Genomic DNA, 25,468 nt, shown 5'->3' with positions numbered 1-25,468 from the left:
ACATGGATGTGAGTTCACAATTAATCTGCATGAAATTAAATTAAAAAAAAGCACATATTGTGCTAAAGTTATCCCACCTCACCCCCTTGAAATCTGGGTGGCTACCAAGCCAACAAGTGGCTACCAAGTTACTAACTCTACCTCAGTGCAAGATCTGACTCTGTTTTGAGCTAATAACAACAACCACAGCTGCCAGTGAGCACTATTTAAGTTAAATATTCATAATTTATTAACCTGTTGATGACAATGTCTGACATTATTTCCAGTGCATTTCGAAGTAAAAAATTACTTTTTGGATTTAAAAAATTTCTTAGATATTTTCTGTATAATAGAAAACTATCCAAAAAATCCAAACCTACTCAAGCTACAAAACACATAATACTTAAAGCAGAACTTGCATCCTTGTGATTAAGCTCACAGTTAAGTCTCTTTCACTGGGTTTGACAAAGGATTCTTTAGAAGTTTGGTCATTGAACTCCAGTCTCAACAGCAATCTTCCAATAAAAAGACTGAAACTGGCACCCAAAATTTGACAGCAACAAAGTTTTTCTTTGAGTTTGACTTGTCATAATTGAGAGCTCCAGAATTCTTAAGATACAACAATGTCCAAATAATCTTAATCCCACTTCATTTATGTAGCCAGTGTCATTAACATCAGCTTTCTTTCACTGATTTTCCTGATTTTCATCAGAACTTTGTTTGTAAGCTCCATGGTTTCATCCCACTTGTTTTTCTCAGGGCTTGTGTATGTCACCAAGTTCTCAGTATACTGCAAGATTGACTTCAAAAACCTAGGAGAAATAAAACTAAAGATGAAAATTTCACTAGAAGATTTTAAAAGAAATAAAGAAGAATATCTCAGTGCTTGTTTTAAAGCTGGCTCCTCTCTCCAAATTCCAAAATCTCCTCAGGATGACCAACACATTGAGGTTTCTTCTGCTTCTGGAAGAGAATCACTCATTTTCACAATAAGAGATGATTTTGAGAAGTGCAACTCAAGACTGCCATGGAAAGAATGTGGTGGTAAAATGTGTGATAGAATTTTCCCTGAAATTTTGTCAGAATTTTCTCCTGGCTTATTTTTCTTTCCCAAATATTTCACAATACCTGTGATATCCAAACAGCTGTTAATTGATACACAAGGATTAAAAGGACTAACATACCAAATACAGCTTCTATGTATTAATATTTTTGATCATGCTCTATCTATACTTAGGAAGAATGCAATAAAAATTAAAAATGAGAATAGCTGGACCACGTATTTTTAACTATTCTGGACTTTTTAACTAGTTCTGGAACTAATATTTTCTGAGATATAATGATCATTATAATGATACAAAGAAGGACAGCAATGTACTAAAAGTCATACTGCTCCTTTTTATATATTTCTCTACAGGACTTAGGTTACAGATGAAAAAGGCATGTGTACAGCTTCCTATTTCTACAAATTAAATCTTATATATCTTATATACTCACTTTAGATACTGCTGATAATCAAAAGGATTCTTCTGAGAAACCAGATGGATGTTAATGAGTTCCAAAGTAATTAACACTAAGATGAGACGTAACATTGGAGACAAAAACTTCATGCTAGAAATAAGCACAATTTTTTTTAATAAATAAGCCAAACCCAAATTAAATAGAAATAATTAACATAAAAAATTCTTTGGACTTCTGGATCCATCTCAAGTAGTTGGATATTACATAGTTTGTGTGAGGGGGAAAATATCAAAATATGAAATTTCTTCAGTAAAGGGCAAACATCAAAAATATAAATAAAACCTGTAAGTTATGAAATATCAAAAAGGAAAAAACCTATAATTATAATTCCAAAGGGAACCTTTGGCATCCATTACTCCATAGATAATGAGGCATAATTCAACTGAATTGCAAATCTGTATTGTCAGGTGTCAGTTTAAGCTATGTTTCCTAAATAAGGTGGTTAACATTTTTGGGAACATAACCTGGCCAAGAATATATTTATTATAATTATTTATAATTATAAATTTTTAGTTTATAATTATAATAATTATAAATAATTATATTTATTATTAATATATTTATTATTTTTCAGTTTTTAAAGGAGATTTATAAATCCCTGAAAAACACTTCTGAGTGAGGAAAAAAGATTAATGAAATACTAAACTATCTGTCTTCTACCTCTAAAGATGCTGACCCAGGTATAATGATAAAAAGCAACAGAAATTAAGTAGGTAGAATTTTGAAATCAGTTTTAATTGCTGTTTGATAAAACTTGAATGGCATTTACATCCTTAAGTAGGAAAAGCCATCAACTAAAAATTACAATCTACCATCTAAATGATACTTTCATGTGAAAACTTGTAATTTGCAGTAAATAATGTTTAAAGGACCCATTAAATTATTCTCCACTTGGATACAATATTATTTGGTGATGGAAACCTGGGTTGGCACTGAAATGGTTGCCAAGATCACACCAGCCCTGTTGACCTGAAGCTTCTAAACCAAGGCAGCCACTGTCTCATCAACCTAACCAGTAAATAAAAGTAAATAAAGTGAATAAAATAAAGAAAAAGCTCAGCCAACCTGTTCAACATCCTCAGGTAGTTCTGCCTCTGGCGAGAACGCAGAGTTTTGTTGATCCACTGGGTGTATCTCAGCTCGGTGCTGGCAGTAACCTGTTTGGACACTTGATGGCACTGTGTGCTTATTTTACGAAGTATCACCAAAATTTCCAGCACAGGTCGAGGAGAATAAAGTGTGCAAAGAGCCGTGTCACAAAGTTCAGCCAGCAGCCTCCAAAACAAGAAGAATCTTTAATTTCAGTCTTTTGTCACCTGGTTTTCACATTTTTCCTGTGTTTCATGTGCTGTATGGTTTGATTCTTAATGTTTTAACTTAAAAAGCCTAGAAAGAGCTCATGACTGCTAAAAAAAAAAATCAAGGATTTGTTCAGTGGTGATTGTGTGCTCTCTCACTTGACTGAGTATAAATGCTGGTGAGGAATATGTTACCCATTTCACATCTAAGAAAACAACCACAATAAACCAAAGTGCCTGGGCTGAAGTGATACACAGAACACAGCACATCACAGCAGGCTTGTGGTTGCAGCCTCCCACCATAGCTCAGTTCACAATAAATTCACATCTACCATACTAAAACTCACTCAAACAAATGGCATTAATTACTACCATTAGTGTGTGGTCTTTCTTAAGCAGCAGACTTAATATTCCATAAAATGCAGGTGGTGAGGCCATTGTTTTAATCAACACCACACCAGATTATGCTTTGTTAAAGCACTCAAAGATCTTTCTGCTGTTATATTTTCATCTGCTAACCTAATGTGTCTCACACACATCACTTGAAATGCTCTCTTCTTAATCTCCCCCAGGCCCAAATTATTTCTGAGACAGCAAAACACTAATGATTAAAAGTGATAAAGGCAGAAAACTCTCAACATGGTTTAAGATTTTAGTGCCTAGGCTTTTTCATAAATGAGAAAAGTGTAGATTGATGGGGAGGAAGCAGAAGGTCCTCATGCTACACAAGTAAAACAACAGCTAAAATCATCTTTGCACTGCCCTGCCCACACTTCATGGGTTTGATGGGTTTAGTTCCAACCTATTCATTCAGTCATGGGACTCCTGAGACTGCTCCAAGAGTGCCAATTAAAGTCAAATTGTTTTAATCATTATTGCAAGTAATTGGAACTAACAAACCTCCCAGCCTGACAACAAGAATATCAAGAGGTCTCCTATTCCAGGATCCTCATATTAAAGTATTTATACCAGAATTTCCTAGCAGCATAATACTATTTTAAATACCACACACAGCTTTGACACCAAGCACTTTAAAATTAATGTCTGATGTAGTTTTAATACATAAACCAGATAAAAAACAACTTAATCTAGTCAGTGCATAAATATTTAAAGTATTTTGGTTCTCCACTCTGAAATAAAACTATTTTTTCATGCTAATTTTCCAAGTAAAATCTCTACTCTAAAACATTTCCCAAATCTTAAGTGTCTCATCTCACTTTTGAAGATGATGCTGAGCTGCATTCTCCAGTTTTTTAGATTAAATCAGCAGCAGCAGCAGGAAAGTGCATGCAACACTTCAAGCATTGTTCTAAATAAAGGAAAATAAATAATTTTGAGATTCCTTGTGTTGGACTGCACGTGGAAACTCAGAGCAGCAGTGGGTAGAACTTGAAACTCACCTCTCTGTTAGGACACTACTGACTGGATCATCTGAACCACAGCAATTCTGGGGTATATATTGCTGCAACTGAGATATAATTTCAGATATAATCAAAAGTAAAGCACTAGCTTCAGCATTTCCTTGCAACCTTAAAAATGAAATGAAATAAAAAAAACAAACAGGATTTGAGATTATACAGTATAGTACTTATTATTCCTCAAATGGCACAGATCAAGATGCAATTATAAGAATGATTTTCTATTTACAGATAAATTCAACCTTTCCTTAGTCTCAGTTGACTTCTGAACCCCTCTTAATCCTCTGTTCATCCATAAAAATCATGAAGCATACTGAGTATGTGCCAGATACACTGAATTTTCACCTCTCAGCTCTAAACAAGTACAGCTTCCTCCAGTGATATTAGTAATGACTTTCTTTTTCAGAATAAGCAATTATTTTATGTTTTTCACCTGGTGAGCCATCTTGGTTTTGTTGTGATGGACTCAGTTTAGCTTCCTACCTGCCTCTTCAACATCTGTTCTGAAACAGAATATGGATTCACAAACACCTTTGTGAGTTTCAGAGGACTTCTCACTCCTTTCAAGTCAGCACCATTTATAGTTTCTGTAGTACCTGTGCTGATGTGTAGAGCAGAGGTTAAGCCAAAAAAAAAAACCAAAGAGGTCTTCTCACAACTCCTCTGGCATCTATCAGCTCCCTAAAGTATCTGAAGCAACATTTCACCACCTCAAATCCCATTCTTCACAATTATTTTGAGAACTACTTTTTTTTTTTTAATAGCAGATACAAACCCTTTCATTGTTTGAAAGTGCTCCTCAGGTACTCTTGGCAATTCAGGCCACAGGTGAATGCTCTGCATGCATTCCAGCACCTGAAAAATGTATCATGAAAAATAGTATGTAAAGTGTAGCCTTTGGCAGACAGGACAACATATTTTACTTTTATTATTGGGCACTCTAGAATAAAGCTCCAACAGGTAGTGAATTACTAACTTAGTAGTCATAACTGTGTAAGCTTGTGTCAGCTGTTAAGGTTTATGTTAGGGCAAAAACTCTTCTTGTACATTTTCATGCTAAAACATCATCTCAGTAAACTGAATTGCTATTCTTTCTTCCATTTTTAGTGTAAAACATTAACTAACATGACTTTTATAACAAAAAAAAAGTTAGAAAGCTGTCAAAAATGGAAAGTATTAAGGATATCTACTGCAATTTCCATTCAATAGAGGAACAGCTTCAGGCAGTCCCATCATTCATAAACTGATAGGCATGAACTACCATGACACTTAAAAGAAGATTTTGATGCTACAGAATTTTTATCTTTATAAAGATTCTTTATCTTTATCTTGCTACAGTTGGTTCTCCTACAACAAAAACTTAAGTTATAGACTAACCCAACAAGAGACACGATCAAAGAGCATGTTCCTGACACAAGAAAGCATGAGGAGATTAAGAAAAACTACAGAATAGCAAACATTTAGGTAAGAATAAAGTTATTCAGTGATTTAAAGTCCAAACAGCACCAGTGCACTAAATCACATCTCATTTAGCAACCCGAAATTCCCAAAGGTAAAATTAAAAAGATCCTTAAAAATAAAATAATAATAAAAAAAATATTAACTATTTAACATAACCAAAACATAAAGACAACAATCAGACTTGTTTGAAGGACTCACAGCTTTAAGGACTCCAATCTGAAGGGCTCAGCTGGAGGCACCTACCTGTTTCTTGAGTCTGGAGATTGGATGAAACCGAGAGTGGTAGCAACTTGCAGAGCTCATCAGAGCTTTTATGGCCACGTGCTCCTGATTTCCAAAATCATAAATAATATACAACACTTCCTTTAAACTGTCCTCATCATATGCAGACCAAGGTTTATACTAAATTTTTATGCAAGCCACCAAGAGTGCTGAAGTCAGTGAAGACTTCCAAATGTTTCAGGGCTGAAAGCAGTAATCAGCACAGTTGAGTGTTTTAAGCTTCATTTCTTTGACCCATTTTAATTATGAAACCTGACAAGGGCTGAGAGAAAAAGTTACCAAGCAGTCTCTTAGTGCAGAAGCATCTTAAGATATTAAAAAGATATTAAAAAGAGCTGCAACTAATAAACAGGTTTATCTCAGAGTTTGCTTTATGATATTGAATGAAGTAATCCCAAATATTAACAGGAAATAGGGAGGAGTAAATATAATAACTGCTCTTTATGATATTGAATGAAGTAATCCCAAATATTAACAGGAAATTGAGAGCAGTAAATATAAATATTGCTCTTTATGATATTGAATGAAGTAATCCCAAATACTAATAGGAAATTGGGAGCAGTAAATATAATAACTGCTAATATTGAGGAACATGTATGGCTAGACAAAAATTGGTTGCTAATTCACAGATGGAGATACAAGTCACACCTCCATCAGTGAGCCACCAGCATTTATAGTGCCTCAGAGAGAAAAAAATCTCAAATTATTACAGAACTCAGTGCCTGAGCTCCAGATGGTAATTCACCAGATAAAAAGATTTGGTACTGACAGAGTTTGATTAATAAGATTAAGAGGAATCACTGTACTTCATGGTTCAACCATGTGAATAAGGAGTGATTAAGCAAACAAGCTTAGGCACAGTAAGAAATTGTAGTCTTTTGGGAAAATTTCTGTACTTAATTCACTAGAAAACTATACTCCCATAATTTTTTGAAGGAATATTTTTTGGAGGAATACTTCAGTTCCACAGAAAGCTGCTGTCCAGAAAGATTCAGTGACAAGACTCCCAAATCAGATTTGGCATCCAAACCAATCTGAAAATAAAATCTTCTGAGATCATATTATTGATCCCTACCTTAAAAGCAACCATGTCCTCATCTGAGAACCTGCAGAGCAGAGTAATTGCAAATGCAACTATCTGATTAGCTACTTCTCTGGGAAATGCTTTCAGATTGATCTCTCCATGGCTCAAACGATCTCTTACACGTGGACCCTCCTGGTGGTTCAAAATATCCCAAAGAAATTCCTGTGGAAACAGACACCAAGTGTATAGAATTTATTCTGTGTGTCTTCACACAGAACAGAACACATTCAGTGCACAGAATAGCTCTGAAAGATGGGTCATGGCTATAGGAAAGGAGCTTTTAGACAGTCAGAAAAAAACAATGCAAATTATGCTTGTAGTAATTAAAAAAAAAGGGCAACTCATCCATCCTTGTAGCTTCTGTAAATATTAAAAAATAACATATGTGCTATTCTATGAGATTTAGATGCAGATTTCCTTTGGCTGGGAGTTCCAAAGGGCCTCTAAATTCAACAGCTCTATATTTGATATTATTCACTGTCTCTTTGGGTGCCAAGGTGTGTGCTCTGCTAGGTTTGCAGCTATGGTTTTGTGTCATCTGTCCAGGTAGTGTAAGATGTGTCCCAGAAGCAAGCAGAAAATTGTTGTAATTTTCCCCCTCTCATCAGTTTTTCTTCTGCTCCATTCACTTGAGCTTCAAAGTGCAAGGAAAAACATCTTTGAGACTTCTACATCTCAGAAAGAAAGTCTTCCAGCCTAACCCAAAATAGCTTGTACTATGGATTCTTCACAAAAAAAAAAAAAAAAAAAAGTAACAAGTTACTGGTTCTAAGGTGCTGCAGGTAAAATAAGTGAAATAAATGAGTATTAGGCCATGATCTTAAGTGTATTGCTAAACTTAAAACCAAGCAAAACAAAAAGAAAACCCCAAAAAACTTCCAAGCTACTTGCCATGGCAGGTTCCCCAAGAACTGCAGGAAGCTGGTTGATTTCTTCATTGTCCAAATGCTTTGCTAGCATCTGGGAAAAAAGGAATTTGAATAGAAACTTATTATTGAAAGCCAAAGAGATGAAGAAAAAACACCAAGTAATGAGTTTTCCACTCCAGAATCAGGGTGCTTGGTTATTACTGACAGAACATTTAACTCATGAGAGCTGTCAACTGAGGATTTCTGCTTATAAAATTTATTAGCATTTACTTTGAATAACTGAATCTAGGAAAAACATATTTTTTTGTCTATGTAAGAATATTTGTCTCTGTATGATGAAGAATTTCAGGCTAAAAATGTTTAGAAGGAATTAATGCCTGTTGATTAAAATTTGTATTATTTTTTACATTTTCTGGAAGATTCCACATTTTAAATGTTTAGTGTCCATCATCTTTTCTTTGGAAACAAAAAAGTAAATTATATCTTAACCAACACAGGAAACACACAGTGTTGCTGTTGGAAACAACAACCCAGTGCTTTCTGGTCTCTATTTCTAATGGGAAATATGAATATTCTTAAATTCTGACATTGATCCATATTTAAAAAAATATAAAATCACAATTACCTCATCAAAAGTGGTGTAGAGAGCAGAAGGCTAGAAGAGAAGATAATTAATGTTATTTTGAACAAAAACAATTAACTAGACAGGTGTACTGAGTTTGTATTTATTCATTTGCATGAGACTCCAGTGGTGCATGAACAGCAAAATAAAAAATCAAAACAACCCCCCCTTAGAAATGAAAAAAGCAACTGTTGGATTTTCTGCCAAGTTTTTTAAAATAAATATAGCAATCTACTTTCCTCCTTAAACTACTCTTTCTGAACACAAACCTTCAAGTACTTTTTCAGACCTCTTTTACTGGCAGACATCTTTCCAAAAAAAAATTAAGAGTCATTCATGAAACTTACTGGAAAATTGTAAATAATGTTCCAGGAGGAATTGAAAAATTGGGAAAATCTGCAAATACTGAGACACTGCATTTCTAGGATAACTACTTTGCAAACATTGTTGGCACTAAATCCTGATTAACTTTAGGCAGAAGTTTTACCTCAGCTGTTAGCAGTCGATTTGGACATTTATTAATTGTAGTGAAGAGCAACCTGAGTCCAGCTTCCAGCTGAGGGAGTAAGAGAATCACACAGTCAGCATACCTGAAAAAATAACAGAGATACCCAGAGGGGTTTCCCCTCCTTATAAATAAAATCCAAATGGAAATTAGAGCCAGCCTGAGAAATTCCTTTGCAATCAACTTTTAAACAAACAATAAATGACTGTGCCCAGCAGCTGACCACTGAATTCAAACCAGCTCAGGGAGGGGAAGTGCTTACAAAAAAGTGGAATGTGGGAGAGGAAAACAAAATTATGCACTTTTAAAAATGTTTATTTAATTCAATATGTTAATAACTGAAGATTTGTTTCCACTTGCTTTGTAAAGCTCTTCTGCTTTGCTACATTTGCAATAGTTCTACTTAGTTTTCAAAACACTACTTTATTATTGTGCCAACTAGGATTATAAAAACCTTATAATAATAATAATAAAAATAGATATAATATAAATAATAAAATATTTATCTTAATCCAATTATTAATATATTAATTAATAACTATATTAATTATTAATATATTAAATATTTAATTATTAATATATTAAATATTTAATTATTAATATATTAAATATTTAATTTTAATAATATATGATATGAATAATAAAAATAAATAATAAAAAATCTTATAATAATAATAAAAATGGGAGATCACCATCACAATGAGTAACTTCATGTTATTCAGTGACAGATTTAGCAAAAAGCTTTGGAATCTACAAATGCAGCTATTATTCTACAAGTGTAGATTATTTTCTATAATCTATAATCTTAATAATAAGATTATTATTAAGGTTAATAAGATTATTTTCTATAATCTATTTCTATAATAATAAAAAATTAAATCTACTCTTACCTGTTTTGCTTGAAAGCTGTTAAAGCAGCCACCCAAAATGGCAGCATTGTTTTTAATACAAAACTGGACAGTTTTACCAGCTCCTCTGCTATGGAAAGTGCTTCATGATTAAGATCTGCAAGTTAGAAAAACAACATGGATCAACTCCATATAATCTATGCTTAACTAATTCATATTTCACAGAAAATACGAGGTTATTTTAGCATTTTTATAGGGAAACTTACAAGTTATCCAATTTATTTTAACTATGCAAGTGCAACAGTAGCCATATTTAAGATCAGAAATTGAGTTTATGATTGAATTTGTTGTGATAATCTAAAATTACACAGTGACAACAGTTAAACAGTTGTGTCTACTTTGCACTGAGACTAAAAGACTACACAGCAACTGGACCCAGCTTGAGTTGTTCTCCACCTCACTGCTCTGCATTTGAAAACAGTTTAATGTATTTTAATTATAACTCACTAAGGATGAGCAGAGTGCTATGAACAGTTGAACACTGAGGACATTGTTCCTACTTTCTCAGTTTTCTGTGATGATATTCAGGATAACAAACTTCACACTTCAGTGATACCACATAATGACACTCACACTCATAAATTCACTATAAATTCATATCTCCAAGAGAAAGCTTAAAATGGCAAATACAACCTGATAGCAACAGATGGTTTTTTTTGAAGCAAATCAACACCTGTAGGGTTTATAGTACATGATAACTGGAATGTTACCAGCTTGCTTTGGGTCCCCAAAATCCTGTCAGTTCTGTGAACAGATGTTTCACTGGCAAACTGGCTGCATAACACAAAATGACCACAAATGTCATCAGCACCAAAAGTTCCTGGATGTTGTTGCTGCTTTAAAAATAGTAGGAATAAACCAAATAAGGGCTGAGGGAGATGAGAAGATTTTAATCTGACACTTCAGGTCCTTTCCTTAGAAAAGCATCAGTGTACTGAAGCTGTGTCACCATTCTTTACTCTGTTTCCTTTCCTACAAGAATTCTCCTGCTGGGACACTTGCAGCTGGGACTGATTCTGGAAAGAATTTCTACTGATTCTGGAAAGAATTTGATTTTGTAAAAGCAATCTAGGTGCAATCATTACATGAAATGAACTCTCATAATCAATAAAAACCAGAACATGCAGCTGAAGTCTTTTAAAAGCAGTAATGTTACATGTTTTAATGTGTTATACTTGTTTTGGAATGCAGTATTTTGTGATTCAATAGTCAGTGGAACTATGTATTTATAGATATATATAAATATTTCTGTATATAATATATTTCTATATATTAGAAAGTTGTCCTACAAGCATGATTGATTCATCTAACCACAGCATACAAAGGTATCTTGGTTAAGATTCAATCTTAAAACTGTGGAAAATGCATTCTTTTCAACAGCACTTTTTGGACAATGAAATTATAACAAATAAAGCATAATAAACAACTTAATATTGGCTCAACACTTGCCTGGAAATCCATCAAGGTCCTCTAAGCTACCAAAGACCACATAAGGTCGATGCACTAAAATGCATTCAGTTTGCAGAAGGTATTTCTGTAACAACTGACCCAGTCCTGCAGTTAAAAAAAGCAGCATAGCACAGTATCTAGGGAGAACACCAGAAAATATTAGAAAAGTTTACACACCAAAAGATTTTGCAAAAAATCAGCAACTGTGGGTTGGGGGCAAAGCTGGGTTTCTTTAATTTTTCAAAGAACATCCAAAATCTCTGCTCCCTGTCTCCTGTGACTGAGGGCACTTAAAAATTAATTGCATTCACAAGCAATAAAAAAAAAAAAAAAAAAAAAAAAGTAGAACTAGTGAAAAACCACTGGTCCTAAAACTGAGCAGCTTACAATGGCTGAAATATTCCATGGAAATATCTTTCCAACAGAAGTGACAGCAGCAGAGGAAAACAGCCAGGATATTGAGGGCTAGAGGCCTTCAGGCAGGGGGGTATTTATAATTTTTATAATTTTTTTTTTCAAGAAGAGCAGCAGGTTTTACTTCAAGCACCCTTAAATCTGACTGGTAAGAAAATGAGATGCTCTTTGGGAACTTACTTGGCAGGAATTTCTTGAGGGGATGCAAAGCCATGCCACAGAACATTACGAAGGTTCAGACCACAGGGAGATCCAATGAATACCCTCAGGACATTCATCTAATTAATAAAAAAAGAGGTTACTGCAGGAAGAATTCTATTATTTATTACCTAGTATCTTTCCCTGACTGAAAATTCCAGAAGGTATTGGGAAATAACAATGTCTGCTGTCAAGAGAGCTTGTGACAGCAACAGCAACTCATGGTCTGCAGTTTCCAGGGGGCTTTGACAGAAAATCTTTCAGCTTATTTGTACATTCTATAGATTATAATAAAGTAGGAACAAAACTAATTAGGCACTGCAAAGAGGTATGAGAGGCAAACAAATGAGATCATGTTTAGCTCTTACTTCTTGTAATATAAATCCACACCAATTTAATACAAATTATTATAAAATACAGAATTTGCTATTCCCAAATCATGATCAAACAAGAATGGAAGCTTTGGTTTTATTATTTAAATGTAAGAAGGAAAATTCTTCAAAAATCAAAACTCAAAGAAATAATCCTTGGAACAGGGATCAAAAATCAAGAAATATTCCTTGGAACACTACTAGACAGGCATCCAATATTTTGTCCTAACAAAGAACTCACATTTGTTGAACTGTATGGGAAAGATCACCTGCTCTGTTTACACAAGACTGTAAATGTCATCACAATTTTTTTTAATTAATTTTTTGCATATGGGGATGAACAAATGAATTTCCCCTATTTTGAAAAATTCTAGTGTGGTAAAAAAAAAATACAGTGTGGTAAAAAAAAAACCATCTTACTAGAGTGGTGGTGAAAAGGAGCACAGTTTATCAGAAACAGCAGTGCAGGACAAGTATTTTCAAGCAGTGCAACTCAGAAAGAGGCAGACAACTTTGCAGTTTGCTCACTGCCTGTACAGATAAGTGAAATTTTATGTATGTAGGTTTCTCATGTACCAAACAAACTACTTATGAGCTTGCCTTAAAAATATTTCCATTTCTAATATTCACTATTCATAGAATCCTAGAACTGGCTGGGTTGGAAGGGACCTCAGAGCTCATCAAGTCCAACCCTTGATCCACTCCCCCCGTGGTTCCCAGCCCATGGCACTGAGTGCCACATCCAGGCTCTTTTGAAATATCTCCAGGGATGGAGAATCCACCCCTTCCCTGGGCAGCCCATTCCAATGGCTGAGCACCCTCTCTGCAAAGAATCCTTTCCTGAAGCTCTGCCAGGGGAGGTTTAGGTTGGATATTAGGAAAAAATTCTTTAGTCTGTGCCCTCTTATCCTACTGATATCTGCCTGACCCCCCCCTGGCTCCAACCTCCTTTCAGGGAGTTGGAGAGAGTGATGAGGTCTCCCCTGAGCCTCCTCTTCTCCAGCCTCAACACCCCCAGCTCCCTCAGCCCTTCCTCACAGGACTTGTGCTGGATCCCTTCCCAGCCTCCTTGCTCTTCTCTGGACCTGCTCCAGCACCTCAATCTCCTTCCTGAGCTGAGGGGCCCAGAACTGGACACAGGACTCAAGCTGTGGCCTCCCCAGGGCTGAGCACAGGGGCAGAATCCCTTCCCTGGACCTGCTGGCCACGCTGTTCCTGAGCCAGCCCAGGATGCCATTGGCCTTCTTGGCTACCTGGGCACACTGCTGGCTCCTGTTCAGCTTTTTGCCATGCATCCCCCAGACTGCAACATGTATAAAATGAAAGTTTTTCCAATATTTTACAGAACCTGAAAACTCTTCTTCAGTGCATGCAAAGGCAAGGCTTGGAAACTGCCATTTGGGAAGAGGAAAAGCAGCTCAGTATTGTCTCAAAATGCACTTACTACATCTTGGCCAAAGACAACTGCAAGCTGCTCAGAAGCAAGCAAGTCTCTCAGAAGGAAAGGGCAATCTTTACCAATCAGTAAATATACCTATTAAAAAAAAAAACAAACAACAAACAAAACAGGTAACATAAGCAAATTCAGTATATTTCTTTGTATTTCCAAAATATACCTGGACTGCTTCACCTAGGAACTATTTTCATTATTGTTAGAACAACAATCAAACAAACCCCACAAAATCCCTAAAAAAACTTTATATTCTGTAACTGAGTGACAAATTAAACTCCATGGGACATTCTCAGGAGTGAGTGTACATCCTACTTCATTTGCCCACAGTTAGGCTTTCTTTTCACAGCATCTATACACTTATTGCTCTTCCCTCAAAAAAAAAAAAAAAAATTAAAAAATCAGGCAAAAAGTAAAGCACAACAAGAACTCGTAATTAAGGGAATAAACTGTAAACAGGACACTACACTTAATTTTTATTCAAGAAATCTATAGGGCCTGGCATTGTTAAAGGAAGGAATCTCAAGTTTTCTCTTCTGATTCTGCCTGTTTCTTAAACTAGATTTTATCCTAGCTGGGCTAAACTTATAAAAGCCAAATAAATTAAAAATACATTTTTAAAAAAATCAAACAACTTAGAGAATCACTTTTTTGTTATTATTAAAAAATAACCTAAACCCCAAATGACTTATAAACCCAAATCTGTCACAGAACCCTCCTGCTGACACTTACATCCCCCAAGGCTCTCTCCAAGCACGATGTCAGTTTCATTAAGCCAAGAGCAACTTCTGTACCTTGTGAAGATTGTAGAACATCAAATACTTCAAGAAATAACTGTATGATGGGGAAGGAGGGAGAATGTTGTGTTAAGTATTCAGGAGAAAAAAATCAAACTGTCAAAAGCACACAGAAAAATAAATATGCCCCTGTGACAGTTGCTGTGCTGATTTAAGAGATAAAAATGTAGATGCCTGGAAAGAAACTGCCCCAAAGCATCTCTGTTTTTGGTTTTTTTTTGCAATGTAGTTAGTGCCTCACATCTATAAAAATTATGAAGTGCAGCTTTACACAGAAGAATTTGATATTAAGCACAGATAATTAGAAAAAAAAATAATAATCCTACCAGCTTAGGTTAGAACAGGCCCCAGACACCTCATGTTCTCCTTGTGATAATTAATATATACATAGCTATATATATATTTTATATATATACATATAATAGCTAATTTAAGCTATATATTATATATATTTAAAAAAACCACATATTTTTATAAATATATATATGTAACCTATCTTTTTTATATCTAATTACAAACTCAGGAAACTTAAAAGCAGCTCCAGACCAGAGAAGGACAATTAGCTACAAATTATGTGCATTTTGGTTGATTGATCTCTCTTGAGTTATTACATTTCAGTGTCAGCAGACACCTCCTACCTCTGTGTAGTTTGTCCACTGGAACCATAACTCATTCTGGACTAGAAACTGCTCCTTGCTCAGGGATTTGAAGTGCAAATGGACAGATTCACACACAGGTCCTAATGAGTGGATGCTTGGGGCATAATCCACACTTTGATCTGAAATTAAAAAAGCAGAAGGTGATCAGAGGACAAAACTCCCCAGGGCTCAGTATTTTAAAACTCACAGCCCAGCTGAAGCTTGTGTGTGTGTTTAGAGAAGAGAATTTTATCCTGATGTTGGCATGGCTAAAATGTACTGTCCCAAAGGCCATGGGGATGAAGATATTGAAAAGAAAAAGTGCTGTGAGGAACCAGATGAGATCTAGAAATAAAAAATCCACTTCTTTAATGCAAGAAAATATGGAGGGTTTATTATATTCTGGTTAACACTATTAATATTAATAATAATTAATAATTGCTATTAATAAGAAACAATAATACATTATATAATTATACTATGATAATATATAATATATATTATAAATATAATATAATAATATAGTGCATAAAATATATAATATATAACATATATATTATATAAAATATTATATATAATATGTAATACATAACAATGTAATATAATATAATTTTATATTATTTACCTTATTATTTATTTATATTATATTTTATATATTATATATTATGCATATAAGTATTACAGATATAATTATTATATGTGCTTATATTTATGCTATTATTATATATAATATAATGTAATATAATTATATATAATTATATATTATTTTTATATTATTTTATATTTTATATTTTAATTATATATGTATATATTATTTCTATTTTATACTATTATATATAATTATATATAATTAATTATATTATTATATATAATTAATTAATCATAATATATATAATTATATTATATATAATAAAATATGAATAATATATTAATGATATGATAGTGTAATGTAATGTAATTTTATTATTATGATAACACTATAATAATTATAGCACACATAGTATAATATATATAGTATATATATAATATATATAATATATATGTATAATATATATAATATATATGTATAATATATATAATATATTTTATATTATATATAATATATATAATTATATATAATATATATAATATAATAATATATATAATATATATAATATAATATAATATATAATATAAGGTAACTATGTAACTATACTATATAATTATAATATTATAATAATATTATATGATAATTATAAATATATTATAAGAGGGTTATCATGTTCTGGTTCTGCAGAAAGGGGAAGGAGTTACTGGTACAGAAATGCCAGAGAATCAAGCTGGAAGGCTCAAAAAGCTCAGCCAAGCTGCACCACTCACCCTTCAAAGAACTGAGGTGGATGTGGCACCTTAGAGAGTGCATCTCTGCTCCTCTTTGAGGGGCACCTCTAAAGGAAAATACATTTTTCTGATTTTCTGAATTTTTTTTTTTTTTTTTTTTTACCAGCTTTGGAAGTTATTAACAGCTCTTGCAGGATGCAGTTTGAGAAGCTACAATTCAAGGTGTTCCTCAAGGCATAAATACTTTGTTTTGGTGACATCACAGTTCTAAACTCTTCCACACACAGAAGGAAAACCAAATTTCTGTATTTTACTACTCTGTACTATAATAAAGGTGCAGAAACAAAGCCAGCAGGAATTCTGGTGGCCCCAGAGTGTTCAGAATTCCCCAGAATTTCTTAATACTCCAGGAAAGGAATATAAAGAACACCAAGCAATTAGGAGAGGAGCAGAACAGGCACATAGAATCATAGAATCATAGAATCCTAGGGGTTGGAAGGGACCTCAAAGCTCATCTAGTCCAACCCCCCCTGCCAGAGCAGGGCCCCCTAGAGTACATCCCCTAGGAACGTGTCCAGGTGGGTTTTGAATGTCTCCAGTGAAGGAGACTCCACAACCCCCCTGGGCAGCCTGTTCCAGGGCTCCGTCACCCTTACAGTAAAAAAATTTTTTCTGATATTCAACTTGAACCTCCTATGCTCCAATTTACACCCATTACCCCTTGTCCTATCACTGGTCACCACTGAGAAAAGCCTAACTCCATCTCCCTGACACTCACCCCTTACATATTTGAAAACATTGATGAGGTCACCCCTCAGTCTCCTTTTCTCCAAACTAAAGAGACCCAGCTCCCTCAGCCTTTCCTCATAAGGGAGATGTTCCACTCCCTTAATCATCTCAGTAGCTCTGTGCTGGACTCTTTCAAGCACTTCCCTGTCCTTCTTGAACTGAGGGGCCCAGAACTGGACACAATACTCCAGGTGTGGCCTCACCAATGCAGAATAGAGGGGGAGGAGAACCTCTCTTGACCTACTAACCACCCCCTTTCTAATGCACCCCAGGATGCCATTGGCCTTCTTGGCCACAAGGGCACATTGCTGGCTCATGGGCATCTTCTTGTCTACCAGGACCCCCAGGTCTCTTTTACCTACACATGAAGGTTGGAACCAAGATGGATGAGGAAGCAAAGGAGCAACTGCTTAGCACAGATGGAGCCACCAATAACCAAATGCTAAAAATGACCCAAAAATGACCCAAAAATGCAAAGCTTCAAATGTAACCAAGCTGTGAGGGTTGCTGTGACATTCTGTGTTAATCTGAAATGAATCAACACTGCAGCAGGTAAACACCAACCTGATTCCAGGTAGCAGAGGTGCTCAGTGACAGCTCCCCAACACACTTCACCATTTTCAGACAAAATATTAGCAATATCCCAGCTGTCTGTCTTCTCAAATCCCACTTTGCAGATCAGGTAATGCACAGGTGGAGACAGACAAGTGGTGGCTGAGCCTGGCAGTGCCATCCTGGTGAGAAAACAAAGAGTCCGTGTTAAGAAAGTACTTGAGGACAAAGAAAATTGTTATTAAAACACAGCCAGAAGCAGAGATACAAAGTAAATTTGTGTCAAGTTTCTCAGTGCAACTTCTGTGGGTGCAGAGGATGATAGGAACTTGGCCTAGAACTAATTTTTGGAAAACTTCAGGGAGGAATGGCTCTGTTTGCACCATGGCAGGATGTTGTTTTTTTTTTTTCCTGAATGGTTTTATTTACTTAACAGATGCCAAGACAAAATAAGACAAAATATTGCAGTTTACATATTTATTCTGCCTAATACCTGAGCTTGCCTGATGCTACTTCAAGTAAACCCAAGAGCTTTGGTGCTTATGACCACCAAGAAATGATTGGTGGGGGTGAACAAAGGAACATGTGAGTTGTGCATGAACTGGTAATAATGGTAAAAAAAAATCTAAATCTATCTATCTATATATGTACATGTTAATTGCATAATAGTTTAAAGAGAAAGATGTGCTGATTCAGATTTAAATCTTTAATTTAAGCTACATTTAAGACCAAACTGCTCAAGGTAATGAAGAGGAATAAGCTTCTAACTTGGCAAAAAAACATTTTAGTAAAAAAACCCCAATTAGTCAAGCAAAAAAGCTAATTGGAAACAAATGACTACAACAAATATAAAGGATTCCATTAACAATAAAATTCTTTAATTTGGGGGTGGAACTGACCCTCACAGTACATAATTCCTGAATCCATGGCTTCAAGGAGATGCTGTGCATTACAGAGTGAACAGGAGTTTTTAATAATGAACCGCATCAGGCGTGTATCCTCTGCTACTTCAAAAATAAACCGTGTAACTCAGTCCATCACTTTATTCTGACGTTTCAGTATCAGACACAGAAGATCGGAGCCAAACCGGAGCCCTCAGAGCTGCCCTGGCCACACCAGGCCGCACCCCCAGCAAGGCCCACGGGGACAATACGTGACCAAACCCCAGCTTCCCGCCGCTGGCACCGCCTCGCCGCAGAGGCAGGGCTGCCCCTTCCTCTCCACCCTCCCCCCCAGGGCCGTAGGGACCAAAACGGCCACAAAACCCCGGCCCAAAACCCTCGGATCCCCCCTTCCCTCCCTCCCCCCATCCCCAGGCCGCCATCTTCCCCCCGCTGCCGTTACCTCCCTCACGGCTGGCCACGCCCCTTACGCGCTGACGTCACCGCGTCGCGCTGCGTCACGCTCGGCTGGCGGGCGGGAAAAGCTCCGCAGCGCGAAGGCGGCTTCGCTCCGCTGGAGGCGGGGGGTGAGGTGAAGGTGAGGCGGGAGGTGCTTCCCCTCGTCCCGGTGCGTGCCCCAAACCGTGAAGGAGAGCCCCGGGATGTCCAGAGGGGTTGTTTCGGAAGGAAGAAAGCAGCGCCGCGGCCCCCGGCTGTGTGGGAAGGGAGCGGGTGTGAGGGAGGCGGTAACGGCCGCAACGGCTTCGCGCTCCTCGCCTGAGAGGGGGAAAGGGGGAGGGAGGAAGGAGGGTGCCATGGAATGGCGTGGGATGGGTTTGTGTTTAAAAGGGGCAGCTGGGGAGGGGAGGGGAGGGAAGGGAAGGGGAGAGAGATGGGGGCTTGGGGAAGGAGGGTGCCATAAAATGATGTGGGATGGGTTTTGTTTAAAAGGTGCAGCTGGGGATGGAAGGGGAGAAGGAGGGGGGCTTGGGGAAGGAGGGTGCCATAAAATGACGTGGGATGGGCTTGTGTTTAAAAGGTGCAGCTGGGGATGGAAGGGGAGAAGGAGGGGGGCTTGGGGAAGGAGGGTGCCATAAAATGACGTGGGATGGGCTTGTGTTTAAAAGGTGCAGCTGGGGATGGAAGGGGAGAGGGATTTGGGCTTGGAAAGGAGGGTGCCAAGGAATGATGTGGGATGGGTTTGTGTTTAAAAGGTGCAGCTGGAAAGGGAAGGGGAGAGGGAGGGGGGCTTGGAGAAGGAGGGTGCCATAAAATGACGTGGGATGGGTTTGTGTTTAAAAGGTGCAGCTGAGAAGGGGAGGGGAGGGAAGGGGAGAGAAATGGGGGCTTGAGGAAGGAGAGTGCCCTGTGTTGAATGACGTGGGATGGGTTTGTGCCTCATCTCGTGGAAGATTTTGTCCAAAATGTTTCTCCCTGTTCCCAGGGTTTGGGGTAGGTAGCTGGGCTGTGTATCCTGGTGGTGTCCACCTGGCAGCTGGTGTGGTGCCTCGGTGAAATAAAGCCTCGTGAAAGTAAAAAGAAAACCAGGGTGGTCCTCCCTTTGTGGTGTGGTTTTTTCCAAGTTGGAGTGCTACTGTTGATTCTGCAGGTTAGAGCATGGGTTTTTTCCTTCTTTTTTTAATTAATGAACAAATAAAACCATTAATATATCAGGCAGTCATTTGGTAGCTTCACAAGGAACGAGGACAAGCAAAATAACAGAGGAAGTACTGAACATATATTTTGAATTTTGTGTAGGATGTTTGATTTGAAAAGTTTGTGGTTATGGGTCTTGGGCACATATGTTAATATCTATGTGCTTTTACTTGGAAAATGGAGTGGAATCAGAATGCTAGTGTGGGATGTCTGCTTGTCAATTATAATGCAGACTTAGTTTGAATTTCTGTGGAGAATAAGTTAAAATTGAGTGGAAGTTAACTACCATTCTTTTTTTTTTTTTTTTGTCAAGTCCTGTCACAGCAGCCAGAAGACAATGTATCCATTTTCTAGCTTTTCTGAGTTTTTTGGTAACATATTCCTGGAATAATTGTTTCCCCCTCTTAACTGTACACCATAAAGTATTATTTTGGGAGTGTTAGTGCCAAAATATAAATGAGCCTTAATATTTTCCCAGAGGAAAGGAGAAAAGACACAATCAAATACCACAGATTTAGTTATGCCTCCAGTGGAAGAGGAGTTGTCTAGTGATTCAACAGAACCCAAGCCAGTGGCACGGGAAGCTGGTGAGGCACAGAAAACCTCTGCTAATACCTACAGACTGGAGCCACAGAATAAATTTCAGCATCATTTAGTAAGGGCCAAAGCTCAAGCCATCCTAACGGTATAGTATTTTTTTTTTTTTTTAAATTATTGCTCTAATTTGATTGCAAAAGTAGCTTGTCATGCACAGATCATATTAATGGAACAGTGTGTGTTGCAGAAGCTCAAAATGTATGCCTGGATCTTTCCCAGCTTTAAGTTTTGGCACACAAATGTCATGTGAATGTGCTCTTGTGCAAAGTGCAGAAGGCTCTCTGGGAGGTTGCCACTGAGCACGAGCTGTTAAGGTGGAGCTGAAGCTTCTCAAACTCTTACCCATTTCTAAATCAAAGACAGCACAGTTCAAAGTACTTTAATCTGCAAAAAACCCAGTTAGCTGAGGATCCTGACCTTGAATTTGGGCAATTCTACTCCTTCAGTTAGGTTCTACTGATATGCATGACCTGCATAAAATATACTTGGTGTCCTTCACAGTCTGACTGCCACATATAAAAATTAAAAATGAAAGAAAACAGTCTACATATTATGTAGCTGTTGGTTTTAACTATTTACAGTATCACCACCTTGTAATTTTGCCACCTAGAAATCATTCCTTGGATATTTGGAACAGGTGATTGTAGCCTAAGCACACATGACAGAGAAGAACACATTCATTCCTCATTAAATGGGAACTCCCTGGATGTGTTTAGTCACTTTCAAAACCTAGATAAATTTAGAATAAATTTAGAATAGATAATTTTAGAATAAAAATAGCACCTCCTTTGCATTCTGGGAGCATCATAAATATCTTTACTCTTCTCCTCCTTACTTCCAATGTTCTTGTAGTGGAAGTGACTGTTAAAGTTGTTTGTTTTTTTTTTTTGCATGAGATTACCAGGATAAAAAACTTAAGATGTTTCAAAATTGGTTTTGACAGAATAAACTTCAACACAGCCAATATGATGGAGTTTCTGGTCCCTCTTTGTGTGCTTCACTCTCAGAAGAAATATTAAATGCAGTGAAGGCTTTTGAGTTTGACCGCTACAAGTACGTGGTGTCCACCCTGATTGTGCAAAAGGCAGAGCAGGCAATGATTGTGAGCAAACACTTTATTCCTAACATCTTTTGCAAGTAGAAGATGCTTTGTAGGACTGGGTGCTACCTGCTAGGTGTTCATCTATCTGCATTTGGGGTGGTTTTGAAGCATCCCCATTCTTCATGGGGAGTAGTAAGGCAGGTGACAAAGGTACTGGTGTGATTCTGTAGAGATGGGAAGGTTGTCTCCTTTTGAGTGCAGTAACTGATATGCAGCCCACACTGCTCATCCTTGTTACCCATTTCTTTCTGCTGCCTGCTATGCCAGTGCCACTGCATGACTGCAGGGAATTCTCTTTTTCCAGTGTGTGTGTGTGGATCTCCAGTTGGGTTTTCCCATTCAGTGCAAAATGCTGTGCAGTTGTACTGTGGGGTGACACGGGAAGGAACGGGTGGCAAGGACAAGGATGAAAACTTTCAGCTGTAGTTGCCATCAGATGTTTCTGGGACTACAAATGACCATTACTGATCTGATCTTGGCACACCCAACCCAGAAATATTCTAGACTTTGCTGTCATGTATTGCAAGTTGCAGGTGGCACTCGAACACTTGTAGTTACCTTGCTGAGTGTCAGGGAATGCTTCATTTAGTTTAATGGTCATCAACCCCATGCAGTGCCACAGGCTGGGGACAGAGTGGCTGAGAGCAGCCACACAGAAAGGGACCTGGGAGTCTGGATTGACAGGAAGGTGACCATGAGCCAGCAGTGTGCCCAGGTAGCCAAGAAGGCCAATGGCATCCTGGGCTGGCTCAGGAACAGCGTGGCCAGCAGGTCCAGGGAAGGGATTCTGCCCCTGTGCTCAGCCCTGGGGAGGCCACAGCTTGAGTCCTGTGTCCAGTTCTGGGCCCCTCAGCTCAGGAAGGAGATTGAGGTGCTGGAGCAGGTCCAGAGAAGAGCAAGGAGGCTGGGAAGGGATCCAGCACAAGTGCTGTGAGGAAGGGCTGAGGGAGCTGGGGGTGTTGAGGCTGGAGAAGAGGAGGCTCAGGGGAGACCTCATCACTCTCTCCAACTCCCTGAAAGGAGGTTGGAGCCAGGGGGGGGTTGGGCTCTTTTCCCAGGCAACTCTCAGCAAGACAAGAGGGCACAAGAGGTCTCAAGTTGTGCCAGGGGAGGTTTAGGTTGGACATGAGAAAGAATTTCTTTCTGGAGAGGATGCTCAGCCATTGGAATGGGCTGCCCAGGGAAGGGGTGGATTCTCCATCCCTGGAGATATTTCAAAAGAGCCTGGATGTGGCACTCAGTGCCATGGGCTGGGAACTGCAGCGGGAGTGGATCAAGGGTTGGACTTGATGAGCTCTGAGGCCCCTTCCAACCCAGCCAATTCTGTGATTCTATGATTCTATAATGCAACCATAGGTGGCTTTTGTGGGGTGTGTGACACAATGTTTGAAGTGAAGCCAGCCTCTGAGAGGCCTGCTCTGCCCTGCTCTCCTGGTGGTACCTGATGTTACACTGCCTCTGAGGCTGTCCTCTGAGAGAGCTTTAGGATAAAATGGGTTGATGAAAATGGTCCAAGATAATATATTTCTTCTGAGGAATATGTTTATGCCAGCAGACAGTTCACACATTTTTAGCTTTGGAAATGATTGCTTCATAAATTCCCAGAGCCCTGTCAATGGTCCTAAGCAGAGTGGGATAAGCTGGAGGAGTGGGAGGAGTGACTCTTAGTTGTATCTATACCCCAAACTGATGATTATTCACATGGCTTTTGAAGGGGTGCCATTACAGTGTGCTAACAGAGACCTGAGGTTTGGGTGTAGGGGTTGTTGGATCTATAGGGTGAGAGCTTTACTGTGGAGTAAGAACACTTTGTCACATCTAATAGGATTTGCTTGTTTTCACTGCAGTTTTGCAGTTTTTACTACTTGTTACTTTCATATTGCAATGATACCAGTATTTAAATAATGCTGGGTGCTCTTTTAAAAAAATATAGAAACTGTTATGTTTACAAATTCACAAGTAGCTTTTTCTTTTTTTTTTTTTTCCTTTAGGTTGCCAGCAGATGGGTCTGGGATGCTGAAAGAGACTCTTGGATTTCAGCTGAATGTGAAACTAAAACATTTTTTGCCCTGGCTTTGGTAATGGCTTGTTATTATGAATAATACTCTGAAAGTCACACCTTGTCTTGTGCATCACAGTACCTGGCATATTGGAAATGTTCATAATCTCATTATTTTAGTACTAATTTTTATCTTAACGCTGTTGGCACACTGAAATTGACAGAGTTAAGATAATTTTGCTCATTTTTTTTCTGTTAAAAAAAAAACAACCCCCAAAAAAACCCTTTTGGAAACCCATATGGTTGGGTACATATGGGCTTCATCTGTCATGAGGCTCTGCTGTGGAAGTTGGAGCAGCTGGTGTGAGGCCAGATTTCACAGAATTTTCAACGTTGCTTGTCTGTTGCATGCCTAAGAGGTGTTAAGGAATGTTTGCAGTAAAGTGCAGGTATTGGTGGTATTAAAAGCATTCTTATGGGTTTTTTTTTCTTGTTGTACCTATGGTAAAATGCCAGTTTGTGTAGAACACCACAGGGAGGGAAGTCATCTTCTGCAGACTTAGAAATGTGTGCAAATTTCTAAGTTTTTGGCTTGAATGAAGTGTGTGTTCTGTCATTCCTTCTCTGGGCATTAAGCTCAGATATCAGCTGTGGTCAGGCTGGTGGCCAAGCATGGAATTGGGTGCCAGGCTGGGAGGACAAAAGGGCTGGTACTGACACTGCTGAGGACTGCTCTGGAATTGGCATGGACTGCAATATTTTGAAAAATCAGACTGCTAGATCTGTGGAGTGTGTAACCATCTGCTTTGGGAACTGCTGCGTGGGGAAAATCCCGAGCTTTTCGTGTTGTTAGCTGAAGATGAACCCCTGAGAGCACGGGTGGGTGGTGCTGCTGCCTCGGGAAGCCCCTTTTTTGGCAGGGCTGGAGCTACATCCCAATCACAGAATGTCTGAGGTTGGAAGTCACCTCTGAGCCCATCCAGTCCAACCTTTGACCAACACTGGAATCTCACCACTAAACCCTGTCCCTAAGGACCAGCTCCACTACCATTTAAATACCTCCAGGGCTGGTACCCCCCCGCTGCCCTGGGCAGATCATTCAAACGTTTGATAACCTTTTTAGTGAAAAAAATGTTTCCTAATATCCAGCCTAAACCTCCATCCATTTCCTCGGGTCCCCTCACACGCGTCGGGCAGGACAAGGGGGGGTCGTGAGGCAGCGGGTGGCCAAGGCCCCGTGGGCGGCGGTAACCGGGGAGCGGCTTCGCGCTTTGTTCTCCTTGCGCGGCCGCGGATCCCGTCGGCTCC

General features: G+C 38.1%; 2 protein-coding genes across 3 annotated transcripts; one reads left to right on the top strand and one right to left on the bottom strand.

Annotated features, from left to right (window-relative positions):
• Nucleotides 1–205: 205 nt before the first annotated feature.
• On the bottom strand, nucleotides 206–19,339 carry ERMARD (ER membrane associated RNA degradation). 2 transcript variants are annotated; one of them, XM_071738903.1, is made up of 18 exons: nucleotides 19,270–19,339; nucleotides 17,938–18,107; nucleotides 15,265–15,404; nucleotides 14,562–14,663; nucleotides 13,824–13,913; nucleotides 11,991–12,088; nucleotides 11,397–11,533; nucleotides 9,930–10,044; nucleotides 9,022–9,124; nucleotides 8,538–8,567; nucleotides 7,935–8,003; nucleotides 7,035–7,205; nucleotides 5,921–6,004; nucleotides 4,992–5,071; nucleotides 4,199–4,327; nucleotides 2,566–2,775; nucleotides 1,477–1,590; nucleotides 206–791 (listed from the first exon to the last, which is right to left on the bottom strand). In XM_071738903.1, exons 2-18 carry the CDS (start codon nucleotides 18,104–18,106, stop codon nucleotides 632–634), a joined length of 2,001 nt encoding a protein of 666 aa, XP_071595004.1. In that variant the 5' UTR covers nucleotide 18,107; nucleotides 19,270–19,339; the 3' UTR covers nucleotides 206–631. The 2 variants fall into 2 exon arrangements, with proteins under 2 accessions (XP_071595004.1, XP_071595005.1); XM_071738904.1 differs by lacking the exon at nucleotides 19,270–19,339 and adding an exon at nucleotides 18,825–19,145.
• On the top strand, nucleotides 19,297–24,627 carry DYNLT2 (dynein light chain Tctex-type 2). Its single transcript, XM_071738905.1, has 5 exons — nucleotides 19,297–19,416; nucleotides 20,267–20,415; nucleotides 20,941–21,147; nucleotides 22,003–22,161; nucleotides 24,153–24,627. Exons 3-5 carry the CDS (start codon nucleotides 20,983–20,985, stop codon nucleotides 24,261–24,263), a joined length of 435 nt encoding a protein of 144 aa, XP_071595006.1. The 5' UTR covers nucleotides 19,297–19,416; nucleotides 20,267–20,415; nucleotides 20,941–20,982; the 3' UTR covers nucleotides 24,264–24,627.
• The last annotated feature ends 841 nt before the right edge of the window (nucleotides 24,628–25,468 follow it).

Source organism: Heliangelus exortis, chromosome 3 (assembly GCF_036169615.1).
Source record: "Heliangelus exortis chromosome 3, bHelExo1.hap1, whole genome shotgun sequence".
Classification (NCBI taxonomy): Eukaryota; Metazoa; Chordata; class Aves; order Apodiformes; family Trochilidae; genus Heliangelus; species Heliangelus exortis.
The sequence above is the reverse complement of the archived record's forward strand: the minus strand, read 5'-3'. Positions and strand labels throughout refer to the sequence as shown.

Coding starts and splice junctions, on each gene's coding strand:
- ERMARD (XM_071738903.1), bottom strand. CDS start 18,106: ATGGCACTGCCAGGCTCAGCCACCACTTGTCTGTCTCCACCTGTGCAT. Junction 8,004..8,537: donor TCTACACCACTTTTGATGAG/GTAATTGTGATT, acceptor CTTTTTTCCCAG/ATGCTAGCAAAGCATTTGGA. Junction 5,072..5,920: donor TCTCCAGACTCAAGAAACAG/GTAGGTGCCTCC, acceptor TACATTTTTCAG/GTGCTGGAATGCATGCAGAG.
- DYNLT2 (XM_071738905.1), top strand. CDS start 20,983: ATGCCTCCAGTGGAAGAGGAGTTGTCTAGTGATTCAACAGAACCCAAG. Junction 21,148..22,002: donor AAGCTCAAGCCATCCTAACG/GTATAGTATTTT, acceptor TGGTTTTGACAG/AATAAACTTCAACACAGCCA. Junction 22,162..24,152: donor AGGCAGAGCAGGCAATGATT/GTGAGCAAACAC, acceptor TTTTTCCTTTAG/GTTGCCAGCAGATGGGTCTG.